Source organism: Chiloscyllium plagiosum, chromosome 25, assembly GCF_004010195.1.
Source record: "Chiloscyllium plagiosum isolate BGI_BamShark_2017 chromosome 25, ASM401019v2, whole genome shotgun sequence".
Lineage (NCBI taxonomy): Eukaryota > Metazoa > Chordata > Chondrichthyes > Orectolobiformes > Hemiscylliidae > Chiloscyllium > Chiloscyllium plagiosum.
The window spans coordinates 27,216,238-27,230,581 of record NC_057734.1 but is presented as its reverse complement, the minus strand read 5'-3'; the positions used below and the strand labels follow the sequence as shown (position 1 = coordinate 27,230,581).

The following is a 14,344-nucleotide window of genomic DNA, read 5'->3' as shown; positions in this document are numbered from 1 at the left end:
AGAGGGCAGTGGAGGCCGTCTCTGGATTAATTTAAGAAAGAGTTGGATAGAGCTCTCAAGGATAGTGGAATCAAGAGTTATGGAAATAAGGCAGGAACAGGATACTGATTGAGGATGATCAGCCATGATCATAATGAATGGTGGTGCAGGCTCGAAGGGCAGAATGGCCTACTCCTGCATCTATTGTCTAGAGAGCTATGTGATTAGGAGATTTCAAATGAGAGGTACGTATTGGGCAACTTAGGTTGATTGATGGGAAATCATTAAAACCATCAGAGAGACTTAACTTCCATGGTCACTGTTCAAAATGCAGAAACGAATGAATGTTTGTCAAGGTTCTGTGTTATACTGAAAGTCACTGAGGAGAAGCATGTTATTGCTTTAGCACTGAAGATTTTGGTGAAGATTGTAATTACTGAGAAATGCTGTTTGTATTGAGTGTTGGTTATTCATCTGCTTAACATTAGGAAAATAAATGTATCAGTTAGATTATGGCTCAAATCTTGATCCGATAAGATTGTACTGATGGTGTGGAGGTCTTATGTTGGCACATGACGTCTCATAGGTTCCCTATGTGATTTCAGGATCTCACTACATTCACCTTACAAGCCATATACAAGGACTCACTCTAGTTCTAAGGAAACACATGAACCCTTTATATGGCCAATGCATGATGCCTTTATATAGTCATCACTGGTACTGAGCCCAAATCTACGAATCTATGAGTCTCAACTCTTCGACTGTGCATCAGACCAGAAGATAGAAGAACAGAAATAGGCCTTTTGGCCCATCGAGCCTGCTCTGCCATTCAAAAGCATCAGGGCTGATCCAAAACTCCTTATATTTACTTTTCTGCATTTTCTCCATAACCCTTGATTCACCGACAAATTAAAAAAAGATCTATCTCAGCCTTATGTATACACAAGAATACTTCTCCCACAGCTCTCTGTGCCAAAGAGTTCCAAAGAGTTATAACCTTCAGAGAAGAAATTCCTCTTCATCCCAGTCTTAAATTGGTACCCTTTTATTCTGAGACTATGCCCTCTGATCCTAGACTTTCCCACAAGGGGAAACATCCTCTCCGCATTTACCCTGTCAAACCCATTAAAATTCTGACATGTTTCAATGAGGTCACCTCTCATTCTTTTGAACTTCAGTTAGTAGAGTCCCCACCTGTTTAGCCTTTGCTCATAAGTTAATCTCTCCACAGCAGAAATCATCCTAGTGAACCTTCTCTTAACTGCCTCCTATGAAATCATATATTTCCTTAAATAAAGGTTCCAAAACTACGTCCAGTACTCCAGATACTGTCTCAACTGCACCTTGTACAGCTGCAGTGAGACTTCCCTACATTTATAATCCAACCCCCTTGAAATAAGGGGCAACATTCCATATATCTTCCTGATTATCTGCTGCATCTGTGTGCTAACTTCCTATGTTTCATATCCAAATAGCTTCAACTACCTTTGCGTTGCAGCGTTTTGCAATTTTTCTCAACTTAAATAATACTGTTCTTTCGTTCTCCCTTCCAAAATGAACATTTTCACACATTATACTCCATTTGCCAACTTTTTGCCCACTCATCAACCTATCAATAGCTCTCTATAAACGTTTTGCATCCCTCTCGCAACCTGCCTTTCCATCTATCTTTGTTTCATCTGCCAATTTGGTTAGAATACACTCGCTTCCTTCCTCCAGAGATCTGAACTGATACTGCACTCTGGGCCTCAGTCTGGAGCATATTAGACGTGGTACAGTTACCTGGTTCAGGCACCTCAAAGCCCACACTGAGGGTTTAGCAGCTCAGCCTTACCTTCATCTCTGCTTCCCTTTTAGCTTCCTCCATGGCAAATTCAAGCTCTTGTTTTGTACGGGCCACCTCTTCCCGGGTCTGCTGTGTAACCGTCAGTTGCTTTGTTGTCTCAGCACTCTATGTAGCAAACAAATCAAAATCTTTTTTCCATCATGGCGCAGTAACCCACTTATGATGCCGACGTTACATTGTCTTAACAACCTAGCCCAGTACAAATTCTGAAGATTTACAAATAACATTCAAGTAGTTTAAGATCTCAGCACAAGCTTCTGTTCAAGGATCAGCAAGTTGAGAATCAGCCTGGTACACAGATAGCAGAAACCTGCAATCCTGAGGAGACACATCCTTGAATGATGATCATCCTTGATGATGACAAAGAGCTTTACCCTGTACCTTATCAACTCTTCCCCTTCCCCAATACAACACAGAATCAGTTACCAATATGAATTATAAATCACACAACACCAGGGTTATAGTCCAATAGGTTTATTTTAACTTTATCCACCCCAGTCCAACACCAGCTCCTCTACATCATGGTTACCAAGATGAGGCAGTATGATTCTGTCCCACTTTGCAACCAATATATGTTTCCGTGAATAGTTTTTTTTTTCCTAATCAGTCTTCAGATATGGGTGTCACTGGCTGGATCAATATTTGTTTTCCATCCCTAATTGCCCTTTAAGAGGTGGTAGTGAACTGCCTTCATGAACTGCTGTGGATAAAAGAGGGTGGGTATACCCACCAAGCTGTTACAAAGGGAGTTACAGGATTCTGACCACACAACAATTAAGGAACTGTAATACACTCCAAGAAATGTGTCGTAATGTGCATCAGTGAGTCACAGGGGTCAAGGTGCGAAAGCTGAATATCTGATCTATACTTGTTGACTAATCTCAGCTAATGCACCAATGCAAGATGAAGCAATCTCCAAGTCTCAGGCTGCAAGGAGGAAAACATAAGCTGGACCTTCCATTCTGATTGTTATGAAGTGGCTCGTAATGGATAAATGCTCTTGTGGAAACCATCAAGTTTGATTCTTTTGCAATTTATAAAATACAATAAAATGTTGAAATCCAACATTATCACAGAATAGTGGGGTCTCCAAATTAATGAAAATAATTAAATTGGCAGGTCAACTGACTCAAAATCTGAAGTTTCTGAATTCAGTGCATTGCTGGATTAACTAACACTGAATCCACGTAGGTCGCGGCAATTTAGAAACTGGTTCATCCCGGCAATCTCCAGAAAAGGAAAATGACTAGAAAATATTCCATGATGCAATAGCTGTGGTAAGAGCATTGTATTAATCTTCAGTCATACCTAGTAAATATAAAAACACCACCATATACGTGCCCCATTATCAAAGACCAAACATCTGATTAAAATCCATAAAGTCACAAATGCATAAGTGCTGACAACCTGCTCTGAATGGCTGACATCACTTTGATGATTCATGCAGATTAATGGGCCTAAATCTGATAAGCAGTAGAATGCAGTGTTTTATGTTGCCAGGCACTCGGCACACAAAAAAGCAGAACTTTGTCACAACACATTATGTGCTTATACACAGTCCGGCTTTAATAGAGGGCTTCTTCAATGGGGTTAAGGACAAGTTAATCATAGAATCATAAAATGGAAAAGGTCCTTTGGCCCATCGAGTCTGCACCAACAACAAACCACTCTGAATCTGCACTAATCCCCCTTTCAAACTCTTGGGTCCATAGTCTTGAATGTTCAGACAGTTTAAGTGTCAGTTTACCAAGTACTTTTTAAAGATTGGGAAGTTTCCCACTTCAACTCCCGTTTGAGGTGGTGTATTCTAGATTCCCACACCCTCTGGCTAAAAAATGGTTTTCCTCAAATCCCCTCTAAACCTCCTGCCTTTCACGTTAAAAGTATGCCTCTTGTTACTGACTTTCCAACGAAGGGGAACAGCTGCTTCCTATTCACCGTGTCCATGCCACTCAATCTTACACGCCTTAATCGGCTCCCTGCTCAGCCTTCTCTGCTCTAAAGAAAACAAGCTGAGCGTATCCAGCCCCTCTTCGTAGCTGAAATGCTTCATCACCTCACATATATTAAGGTTAAGTCCCAGCTATTACTTACCTACCCTTCTGACCAACCCAGATAATATCCTCGTAACCTAAGACCTTTGGCCCCACTGTCAACCACACAGAGAATGATCAAATCATCTGCAATATTGTTCATCAAACCACCCCCCCAATTTTCTTCTACATCATTAATATGTCATGGACAATATGGTACCCAGCACTGATCACTGTCATAAGCCCATGGACACTGGGGTCCAGTCACACCAATAATATGAGACATTTAAAACTAGGTAAATGTTGCACTTGGCTTTTCCTATCATTTACTTGCAACCAAACAACAGCTTATATCCCACGCAGTCCATGCTACAAGCAGATACTTGCATTAGACAGGCAAACCAGCATTCCACCTTTCACAACAGCACCTGGTCAGGTTTTAATAGATGCAGTTAATTAAGCAACACCTTCTAAAAAAGCCCTCAAACTCTGCCTAAAATGATTTCTATATGAATAAATTCCAAACTGCAATCAGCTGCCCTAAGAAGGAAGGAACCTAGTTGTGTAACTGAGCAGGTTTTGATTCCAACATTGACAGCGACCAATTGGGTTTATGCTGGTTGCCATATGCATCAGTCACTGACCCCAAAACTAAATTCTAAACCACAGTTTTATCCATCTCCAGGTTTTCCAGCTGATACATCAGAAACTGAACACTGTGTGCAGCAAACAGTGGAGAGTAGAGACATACTTCAATTCAATTTTCTCTACTGAGAGCCAGACTGACATTTCCAATCTATGAAAAGTAACAGGGCAAATTACTGTTGAAATTTGTTCAGCTGAAAGCCAGCACGGACACGGCTTTGCTGTCTTTAATAATGGATTATGCACCAAGTCACATCCCTCAGAAAGGCTTTTCTTACCTTTCGGAGGAGCTCAGCATGGGTGTTGACGAGATCACTGTGTTTTTCTTTCAGTTTATTGTAGCGTTGCTCATTTGCTTGTACCTTTTCTGCAAGAATAATTTGAGTGAATATAAAACGGATGGAGTAAGTGGATTCAGTCACTTTTTCAGAAGTTGCTTATTCAGTAACTCTTCAAGGAATTTCTTAATGAATTATGCTCATGGAGTGAAAACTGAATTTGAAAGAAGCACCATCGAATCCCTACAGTGTGAAAGCAGGTCATTTGGCCCATTGAATCCTCACCGACACTCTGAAGAGCATCTCACCCAGGCCCAACCCCCTATAACCTTGCATTTCCCATGGCTAATCTACCGGACCAGCACATCCTTGGACACTGTGCAACTTAGCACAGACATTGCTAAGTCCATGCAGATTGGGAGAATGTGCTAACTCCACATAGACAGTCACCGAAGGCTGGAATCAAACCCAGGTCTCTAGTACTGTGAGGCAGCAGTGCTAACTACTGAGCCATCTTGCCGTCTCCAGTTCTCAATTGAAGTGTCAATAATATGGAGATAGAACAGACTACAAGAACAATCCAACAGTCAAATTGAGTGTTATAGCTTGTCTCACTGTGATTAAAACCTCAAGAAGAAGCCAATTAATACTTTGTGTATACTTCGATGACATTGACTGGGAACATTTCATTAACTGTGACTGGAATAATTGTGGGATTATCTAATCTCCCTGCTCTACTCCTCTCATCCTTATCACAAACAAAAGGATTGGATAAAAACACAATTCTGACCACTTATGTTTCTACCATTTTTGTGGCTTTGCTGCTCATGTCACTGATATGCACGAGACACCTAGCTGGACTACAGTGGGGAGAGGTACATCTTAGGCCTCCCGATGGCTGTCAGTTGCTGACTCAGAATCCAGTTGCCCCTTAGCAACATTGCACCTTAGCTAATTCAGAGAGGGACTGCCCTCTGACTCCAAATGGGGAAGGCTGTTCTGCTCTGGAAAGCTGCAGCCCCATCAAGATTGGCCAGTGTCCATTTCTGATCCCTAAGGGTAAAGAGTCATAGGGCCCAGGCTCAGACCTATATTCAGTATTTTGGACAGGCCCAGCAGGGGTGGGGCAAGTTGGAGAGGCCAGGGTGGGAGAGGGGGATCAGGGTTAAAGTAGGCGGTTGATCTTGGGGTGCGGGTGGTTGCCTCCTTTGGACACAGGAAGGCCCCTAAAAGGAGGTTCCTGACCTATTCTTTCCTAAAAATGCACAATGAAAGCTTCTTGCCTCCACCATCGATTGCTGCATGTAAAGTAGTAGCAGAAGCTGAATGAAGTCCTTCAGTGGCCACTTTGCTTTCATTTTGTTTTTAATCACCCTGATCGGACATGTTATGACACATCTCTGGGGCAGGTGGGAACTGAATGTGGACTTTGTGGTGTGGAGTTAGGGACACCATTATCAGACCCCAACACCACAAATGGCCATTTCTCAAAATTGTCCTTAATTGGCCACAAAAAGGTTTCTGCTGACACAAGGATGGACAGACCTGCATAACACGATCCCCACCTGCTATAATATGGAAGATGGGTTGGGGGTGCAAAAGATGGTGATGGGAAGGGCACCCATTTTGTTTTGCAAAATACCCCTCACCTCTAAAATCCAGTCCATGCAGTTGTTTGCAAAAGTATTCTGGAATTTCCAGCTACCGATAGTAGCAGTTTTCCCTGCCCATTTACTCAGTGCTTGCCTTGGGCAAGATCCATTCTCTGACTCAGGGGCAGAGACAAAGATGTCAACAAGGTTGGAAAAATGCAAAAAATCCTTCCAATTAAAATAGTCAGAGAGTCAAGATTACTTGCTGATTCCATCTGAGGCATGTGATAATGATAGCTCCTTACCCTGGTTTGTAGCTTGCAAGGTCAGCAACATATCATTGACATGTGAGGTTCATGAATTGGTTATTAAAAATATGACTTTAAGAATCACAAATCCTTGTTAGCATTGAGGCTGACAAAGAATGGTAATGAACAACGTTTAGGGAAAAACTAAGCCCTGAAACAGGTTCTAGACATGGAATGTGTCGTCTCTGAATAGAACTGTAATTATTAATGAAGTAATAAGAATAGTAATCCTAAATATGGTATTAAAGCAGGGTGTGTTCTAATTGATTTGAAAGGCACACCCATTGGATCAACAGCCTCCTGAAGCAATTAATGGCCAAGCATGGCGAGAATAAAACTCACTCTCTGCCTCGATCAACATAAACTGTGCTTTATCCGTATCGCATTTCTGCTTCCGCAGGTTCTCCAGCTCAACGCGCAGTTCCTCATTGTCAACCAGGGCCTTCTGCTTCAGTTTACGTGTCTCCTCCAGCTCGGCCTCCAAGGTATTAATCTGGGCTTTCAGTTGTGCAATGTACTTCTGGGCCTGGCAAAAAATTAGCACAATTGAAAAATCTCTCTGATGCAACTATCAAAACCTAAACATAGGCATTAGTCTCTTTCTGTTGGCTGATTAGTCACTAGCAAAATAGAGTATTATCCTTTCCTGTGTTTACAATGGGTCACGAATAATGCTATTACAATCAATCAGGAGGTTTCCATTTCCGCTTTCACTAATTTGAAAGCAGATACTTCACTGTGTTTGTATCTGCAGGCTGCGTATTATCTGGTACGTAATGTCATTGAATTTTTTGAAGAGGTGACCAAAGTAATGGACAAGGGAATATCTATGGGTGTTGTTCATATGAACTTTCAACATATAAGATAGAAACCCAGGGAATTGAAAGTGCAAATCTCTGGTTTGGCTGGTAACGTGGCAGGTGACAGAGAGTAGGGATAATGGGTAGGTACTAAAACTGGCAGCTGTGACCACTGGTGTCTCACAAAGATCTGTGTTAAGGCCTCAATTAGTTACAATATTTATTAACAACTTAGATAATGGCATGGAAAGTCATGTATCCAAATTTGCTGATGACACAAAGTTAGGCAACATCATAGAGAGTGTAGATCATCACCTATTAATATCCCTTTGTAATTTTATGCTAAGTGAATGTAGGGGAGAATGTAGGATAAGCCAAACAAAGACACACACAAGAATTCCTAGAAGCATGGCATTCCAACCAGAATTCTATCAACAAACACATCGAGTTAGACCCCATCTACCAACCCCTGAAAAAAGGAACAGGAAGTGACTTCACCACAGGCAATAACATCACCACAGGAAATGACATCACCAATCCAAAGAAACCCAAAAATATAAATAGAAAGCAGGAATTTTTAGCATTGCTTCACCTGAGGCCCACTGAAGATGTTACCTTGTAGGGTAACGAAACGTCTGGAAATGAACCTTCCAGCTCAGTGAGCAAACCTACATCCAATATTGCACATTGCTTGATAGCATTAAGCAATAAAATCTACTTGGGAGTGAATACAGATCAAACTACATTTTGGCAGCAGGTACTCTATCAGGTTTTGACAACTGAACAGTTATTGTCATTTTTCAACTGACAAACCAGAAAAGACTAACTCAGTTTCACAAGTTGCCATAGTTCGATTTAAACTTGATGGCCAGTCTCAGCCTGTATCTGAAATATCACACCTCAAGAAAAATAAAGTGTTGATTCTGCTGTGGACCAGACTAGTAAGGCAGAGCATTCCTATTTGATTGGCAAAAATTGGACCAGCCAAGGCTATAACACGGGACCAATCCATTACTAACAATCTTCCATCTCCATTGAAGCTGAATGTTTTGACCATTATGGCCCCATTCAAATCAATTACTTTTGTACATTTAGGAGAGATCCAGGGAATGAATTCTGCAGCAAAGGCTGTAGGCTACCAATGGTAGAGTGTTGAAGATAAGAAAAATGCACAAGGGCCAGCATTGGAAGAATAGATATCTCAGAGGAACTGCAGTAGCCAACCTGCACAAGATCATCCCATAAATAGCAAAGCAGAGGAGTAAAGTAGTTCACCTGTTTTAGTTGGGGGGAAATGTGGACCAGGACACAGGGAGAATAGCCCATTCTTAACATGCTTGGACTCTTTGTTTCACATTTTATTGCAAAGTCGATGACCCTATTTAATGATGGAGCAGGCTCAAAGTCCCAAATAGCCTACTCCTGTTCCTGTTCCATTGCTGCTCACATGTATACACTGAAGTCTGTAGCTGGCTTGCTCACAAGCTTCTGAATCATTTCTAGGAGGCATTAGTAGAAGCTGTTGTGCTCTTTTCAACAATAGTTAGATGAACTTGATGACATCATGACAAATATTTTCACACCCCATGTTACGATAGAAAATCATTAACAATAATCTAAATGAAATTTGAGTATATATCTTGGGGTAAGGAAATTGATGCAAAGCTAAGGTAGTGTGGTGCTAGAAAAGCACAGCTGGTCAGGCAGCATCCAAGGAGCAGGAGAATCGACGTTTTGGGCATAAGTCCTTCATCAGGAAGTCATCAGCTGCCTGACTTTTCCAGCACCACGCTCTCGACTCTGTTCTCCAGCATCTGCAGTTCTCACTTTCTCCTCTGCAAAGTTAAAGCAGCCAGAAATATCAGCATATAAAATATATTAATAATTAGATAGCTTGGAGATATGCTGAATTTAGAATGCCTCTAATGTTACATTTTATCTCTGAACAGATTCAGGGGAACCTCGAAAGCCCAGTCACAGTCTGCTTTTGGAAGCACCACCACAGATTCATAATTCTATTTTAGACTGGCTGCTATCTTAGAACAACATTTCTCATCAATGTGGTCGTTTTAGGCAGATTTTCAGCTGTTGTTATTCATCTTCCACTGGACCAAGTCTTCCAGTCTCCAGATTGTTGGAGACTAGACACATGGCTGAAGCTTGCATTGGGATCCTGTGAAGGTCTGGACAAGCAAACCAACATGGAAATTACCCAGGACTTCTCAACTTCCGATGGGCATTTCCAGCTCCCTTCAGACAGCATGATATTGAACAAGGTAAAGTTAATGGAGAGGTTAAGGTGTAAAATCAGCCTGGAAAATATTGGAAAAGCAGAATCAAGAGGTAACAAAGACATGTTTGCATTTCTGAGTAATTACTCACCATTGCTGGAAATGACAGGGCAATGAAAGAGTAAATTCATTGAAATGTGGTTTTAACTGGACATAGTGCAAAAGGTAATAAAATGGCAACCCAACTTGGAGGCACAAAGCCCGAAAATACAATTAAGTGCAATTTTCCTTTTTTTAAAATATAACTTTCCTTGGTTCCAAATGAATTGTACAAAAGGGATCCTACCTCAGACTTTACTCTTTCTATCTCAGCTTTCAGCAGCTCCACCTCCTTTTTCAGGTTGTCAATCTGAAGATCTCTATATGAAGGATGCAAAAAGGACTATCTAAGATTCAAACCAAACAGCATTGTTTAGTAGATCCATTAAGTCTCTGAGCTCCAGCCATCTTACCTATCATCTTTCACAAAACCATTATTCTTTGGGGGACCAAATGTAGCGTCAAATATGTCCACGTCCACCAAATTCTAGAAGAAAATAAATTCATGATTAAAGCAGTTGGATCCACAGAGATTTCTCAAGTCCTTCAAAGCTGCCTACTTGACTGGATAAGCTTATCAACAGAAAAGCAGCTATTGCTTAAGCAAGAGTCTTATACTAACTTGAGGCAAAAGCACAGCACACAGGAGCAGCAAAGGCAAGAAACTAGGGCTCATTTAACAACCAGGTCTAATTCTAATTGTTCACTTCAGGACCTCACCAGGACCTGGCAGAAACGAAACGCTGGTGGCTAGCAGTAAATAAATGTTTATAGTGGAGACCTAAGGAAATAGTATAAAGGGAGGGGCAGTGAGAGCTGGGAGCTGTGACAGCATCTAAGATGTTCACAGCCGAGAAAGGCAACAACAACTTATTTTTATGTAGCACCTTTAAAGTAATACACAACACTCGAGGTGCTTCCCAGGAGCACTCTAAAACCAACCACAACACATAAGTAAATATTAACTCAAGTGCTTGAACAAAAAGGTAGGTTAAAGGGACGAAAGAGACATAGTGAGGAAAGAGACACAGTGAGGGGCAGAGTTTAGGGAGGAACTGTGAAGCTCATGAGCTTGGATCTGAAAGAATACCAGCATGAACCAACACTGAAAGCAAGGAAAAGAATTTTTGGAATCGAGAGACTGTCAGGCCAAACCTACATAGATCAGCAAGCACAGGGCTTAGCATGTCAGAATAGAGATGGCAGAGTTTTTGACAAGTGTTTGGTTGATAAAGGATGGAATAACTAAGTTCAGAAGAAACAATGGGATGGATGAGAATTTGAGCAGCAGGTTGACTGAAGTCTGGTGAAACCTACAAGAAAGCTACATTTTTGACATACTTGAACCACCTTTAACCATGGATTCAAGAGTCAGCAGAATTTACAAAATAAAATTCTGTTCTCCCAACAATATAAAACCATTAAAAGTCCATATGTTGGCTAGGAGGAGGTTTTCAAGTAGCACCTGGGTTCCTTGTTTGATTTGAATCTCCTCAGTATTGAGCAAAACCTCACAATCCTCATGAATGTAGACATATACCAACCAGGTTACATTGCCCCTGCCTAACTTGCCCCATTTTAATACCACCTACTTGGTAGGACTTTCATGGTGTTTTTATATTGGATTGGGATATCATTTTATAATCGCTGAAAACAACTTCCAACCTACTAGAGAGCTAAAAGAATCTAATTTGCCTGTTACCTGAGATTCGGTCACTGGAGCTGTCGAGACCTCGATAAGACTTTCTGGTTCTTCGATATCGTCTGCGGGGGCCTCATCTGGGATAATCACCACTGGCTTCACATGTTCTGCCAGGGCAGAAGCTCGCAAAAAATTTGGAGGACTCTGTGAATGGGCACAAGGTGAAATGCACAGGACAGTGATTTATTCACAATCTATTTGAGGGGTGCCAAGAAATGTTATTTAAGTGGTTTGTTTCAATAAACAGGCAGAAACTTCTCTACATTTGAATGCCTCACCAAACTCAAAACCGTAACAGCGAGAAGATCGAGGGAATCATAGCACATAACAATCTGATTCGGCTCTAGTATGTGCAGGGGGAAATGAAAAATATTGGACATGTATATGAGGGGATCTGTTCAGACATTTATTCTGTAATTAAAGAGGATATAGGTAGAATTCACCACCTTCAGAATCAAAGGGGATCAAAGGATATTGCACATGCGTTCCATTAAAATTAATATAACAGAAGCAAACAGTTCATAAGAGCCAAAATAAACATGTTAAGACCTCATTAGTCTGAACTATCTATCTATTCTTACAAGAAGGTTCCATACCTCAGGCAATTTTGGAATCTGGATTAGCCGCTTGAAATATAACATGTCACGAGATCGGCTAAAGAAACTCTTTAGGCTGTAACAAAATGTTTTTAAAAATGCAATAAAAAAAGAGACACATTCAGTGTAATGTTACAGAAAAAAACAGCAGTGTCATTTTACTCAGTGCACTATAACATATTACTTTATACCAATAACAAAATGTAACCTCCATCTAACTGCACATTCTGCTGTTGTGTACCTTCCTGATGTTTTCCACTGTATTTTACAAATTCATTCTATATGATCTGTTCTTATCAAAATATGAAGCAGAACCCCAGCACCGTGCCTAAGATACACCATAAGATGTCAATCAAGTCGAATTGCTGAACCTGGCAGTCATCACAGAGCACACCACAAAAGGGCAGTGCAAAATATTCAGCACTTTGACTTTGTCCTATATTGCACTGAAAGTAAGAACTTCTCTCAATCTACAAATACATTTCAATATACAATAGGTCTGAAGACCTTGCACATCTTTTCCTTCTCTGGGGTTATGCATATTTGTAAAGGTGTTGGATCTACAGCAATACAAACAATACAAGTCAAAGACTACTTAGATCTCTGACAGCTTTTCAACCTGCCGTGAAAAATATGCACCCATTACTAACGTGTCTTGAACTGAGATTTCCAGTTCAGCCTTTCCTGATTCAGTAAAATAGTCAGCAAGGCTGATTAGCAGTTCTTTGTTACCTGTGAAATTCATCATAGAATCTGTCCCTGTGTCCTTGCAAAGTATCGGCAGGCAGACCTGTTAAAAAGGTGCATAATAATGAACTTTCCCCCATAACCAATTCTACATTAATTTGCTCACGTCATATATTGAAAGCTGCATGAAGAGTTTTCAAAGTCATCAAATTGAAGCTTACTAAACAGGAAGAATAGTATAAAATCATCATTATTAAAACAAAGAATTAGGAATGAGTATGATGATGAAGCAACGGTTAAAGTTAGAGAATCAGTGCAACTTTAATAGTTAGAATCAGACATGGACAATTTGAGGTTATTAAGATGGACAGTGCTACCAATCTAGGAACAGTCTTCATTCAAACAGAGATAACCAGAGCCCCCATTTTGAAAGGTCATCAACGATCAGGGGTGATGGCACCAAAGGAAAGCGGCCATGTTTTTAAAAAGTGTGTGGTAAGTGGGGATCCCTTTGCAATTTCTGTACTTTTTCTCGTAGGAACCTTCCTTTGAGATAGTATCCCTCCACTCCATGCCTCTCTTGGAGATTCTCATAAATGTTGGGCTACAGTGCCATGGCATTGAGGGCACCAGCATTTCACTCAAATAGGAGGAAGGGAGACAAGCAGGGCCAGCCTGATCCTGTCCACAATCAATATCCACAAGGGAAAACACATAAGAGATGATTAAAAATCCAAAGATGTGCAGTTTAGGTGGATTGGCCATGTTAAATTTGTCCCATACTGTCTAGGGATATGCAGGCTGGATGGATCAGCCATTGTAAATACAAGGTTACAGAGATATGGTAGGTGGGTGTAGTGTGTCTAGTGGGATACTCTGCGGAGGGTTGATGCAGACTCAATGGGCCAAATGGCCTCTTTCAGCACTAAGGGATTCTGGGATTCTGAAGTACAGTGAATTCCAAGGGATCAAAAGTTCAGTGGAAAAGCAGGAGATTATATATAGGGGAACCTCGATTATCCGAATATCAATTATCCGAATTTCGGATTATCGGAAGAAGCTCTCAAGAAACATTACATCAGAGAGGTTTTTCCAACACTGATCGCGTCTTTTGTATACAATTATTAAAACTGAACCTGGCTTGTTGAAATGTTGCCGAGAACAGTCCTGGTCATCGATGGGAGCACAGGGTCTGTCTCCAAATGACTGACCACCCACCCTTTCTATCTCCCCACACTTTCCCCGGAGTTCTACACAGGGGTGTACCCTCAACCCCCCTCTTCCCCAGATAATCTCTCCAACATTTCGCTGTACAGGGCAAAGGTGAAACGTGTCAAAAAGTTGCAGTAAAATGGTCTGTGTGTATGCATGCTTGTGTGTGTGTGTGTTAATTTGAGACTTACCCCCCAAAGGCAGCAGCAGTCTTGCTGTTGGTGTCCAGTCCAGCTGCCCGGGGGTTGGGTAAGCCGACAGGGGACATGGTGGCCTGGGGACATGGGGGTGGTGAATGGTGGATTAGGGTAGACTGGGTGGACATGGGGGCTGACA

The 14,344-nt window shown here is 41.3% G+C and overlaps 1 protein-coding gene across 2 annotated transcripts in view; it reads right to left on the bottom strand.

Annotated features, from left to right (window-relative positions):
• The window catches only part of LOC122562696 (huntingtin-interacting protein 1-related protein-like), a 139,597-nt gene that overhangs the window by 37,854 nt on the left and 87,399 nt on the right, over positions 1–14,344 (bottom strand). For both annotated transcript variants that reach the window (XM_043715781.1, XM_043715782.1), the window contains 8 exons: positions 12,842–12,899; positions 12,110–12,185; positions 11,514–11,657; positions 10,225–10,298; positions 10,059–10,131; positions 7,024–7,207; positions 4,782–4,870; positions 1,814–1,930 (listed from right to left, as the gene is read on the bottom strand). In XM_043715781.1, coding sequence (XP_043571716.1) covers positions 1,814–1,930; positions 4,782–4,870; positions 7,024–7,207; positions 10,059–10,131; positions 10,225–10,298; positions 11,514–11,657; positions 12,110–12,185; positions 12,842–12,899 — 815 coding nt within the window. The remainder of the gene's footprint in view (positions 1–1,813; positions 1,931–4,781; positions 4,871–7,023; positions 7,208–10,058; positions 10,132–10,224; positions 10,299–11,513; positions 11,658–12,109; positions 12,186–12,841; positions 12,900–14,344) is intronic.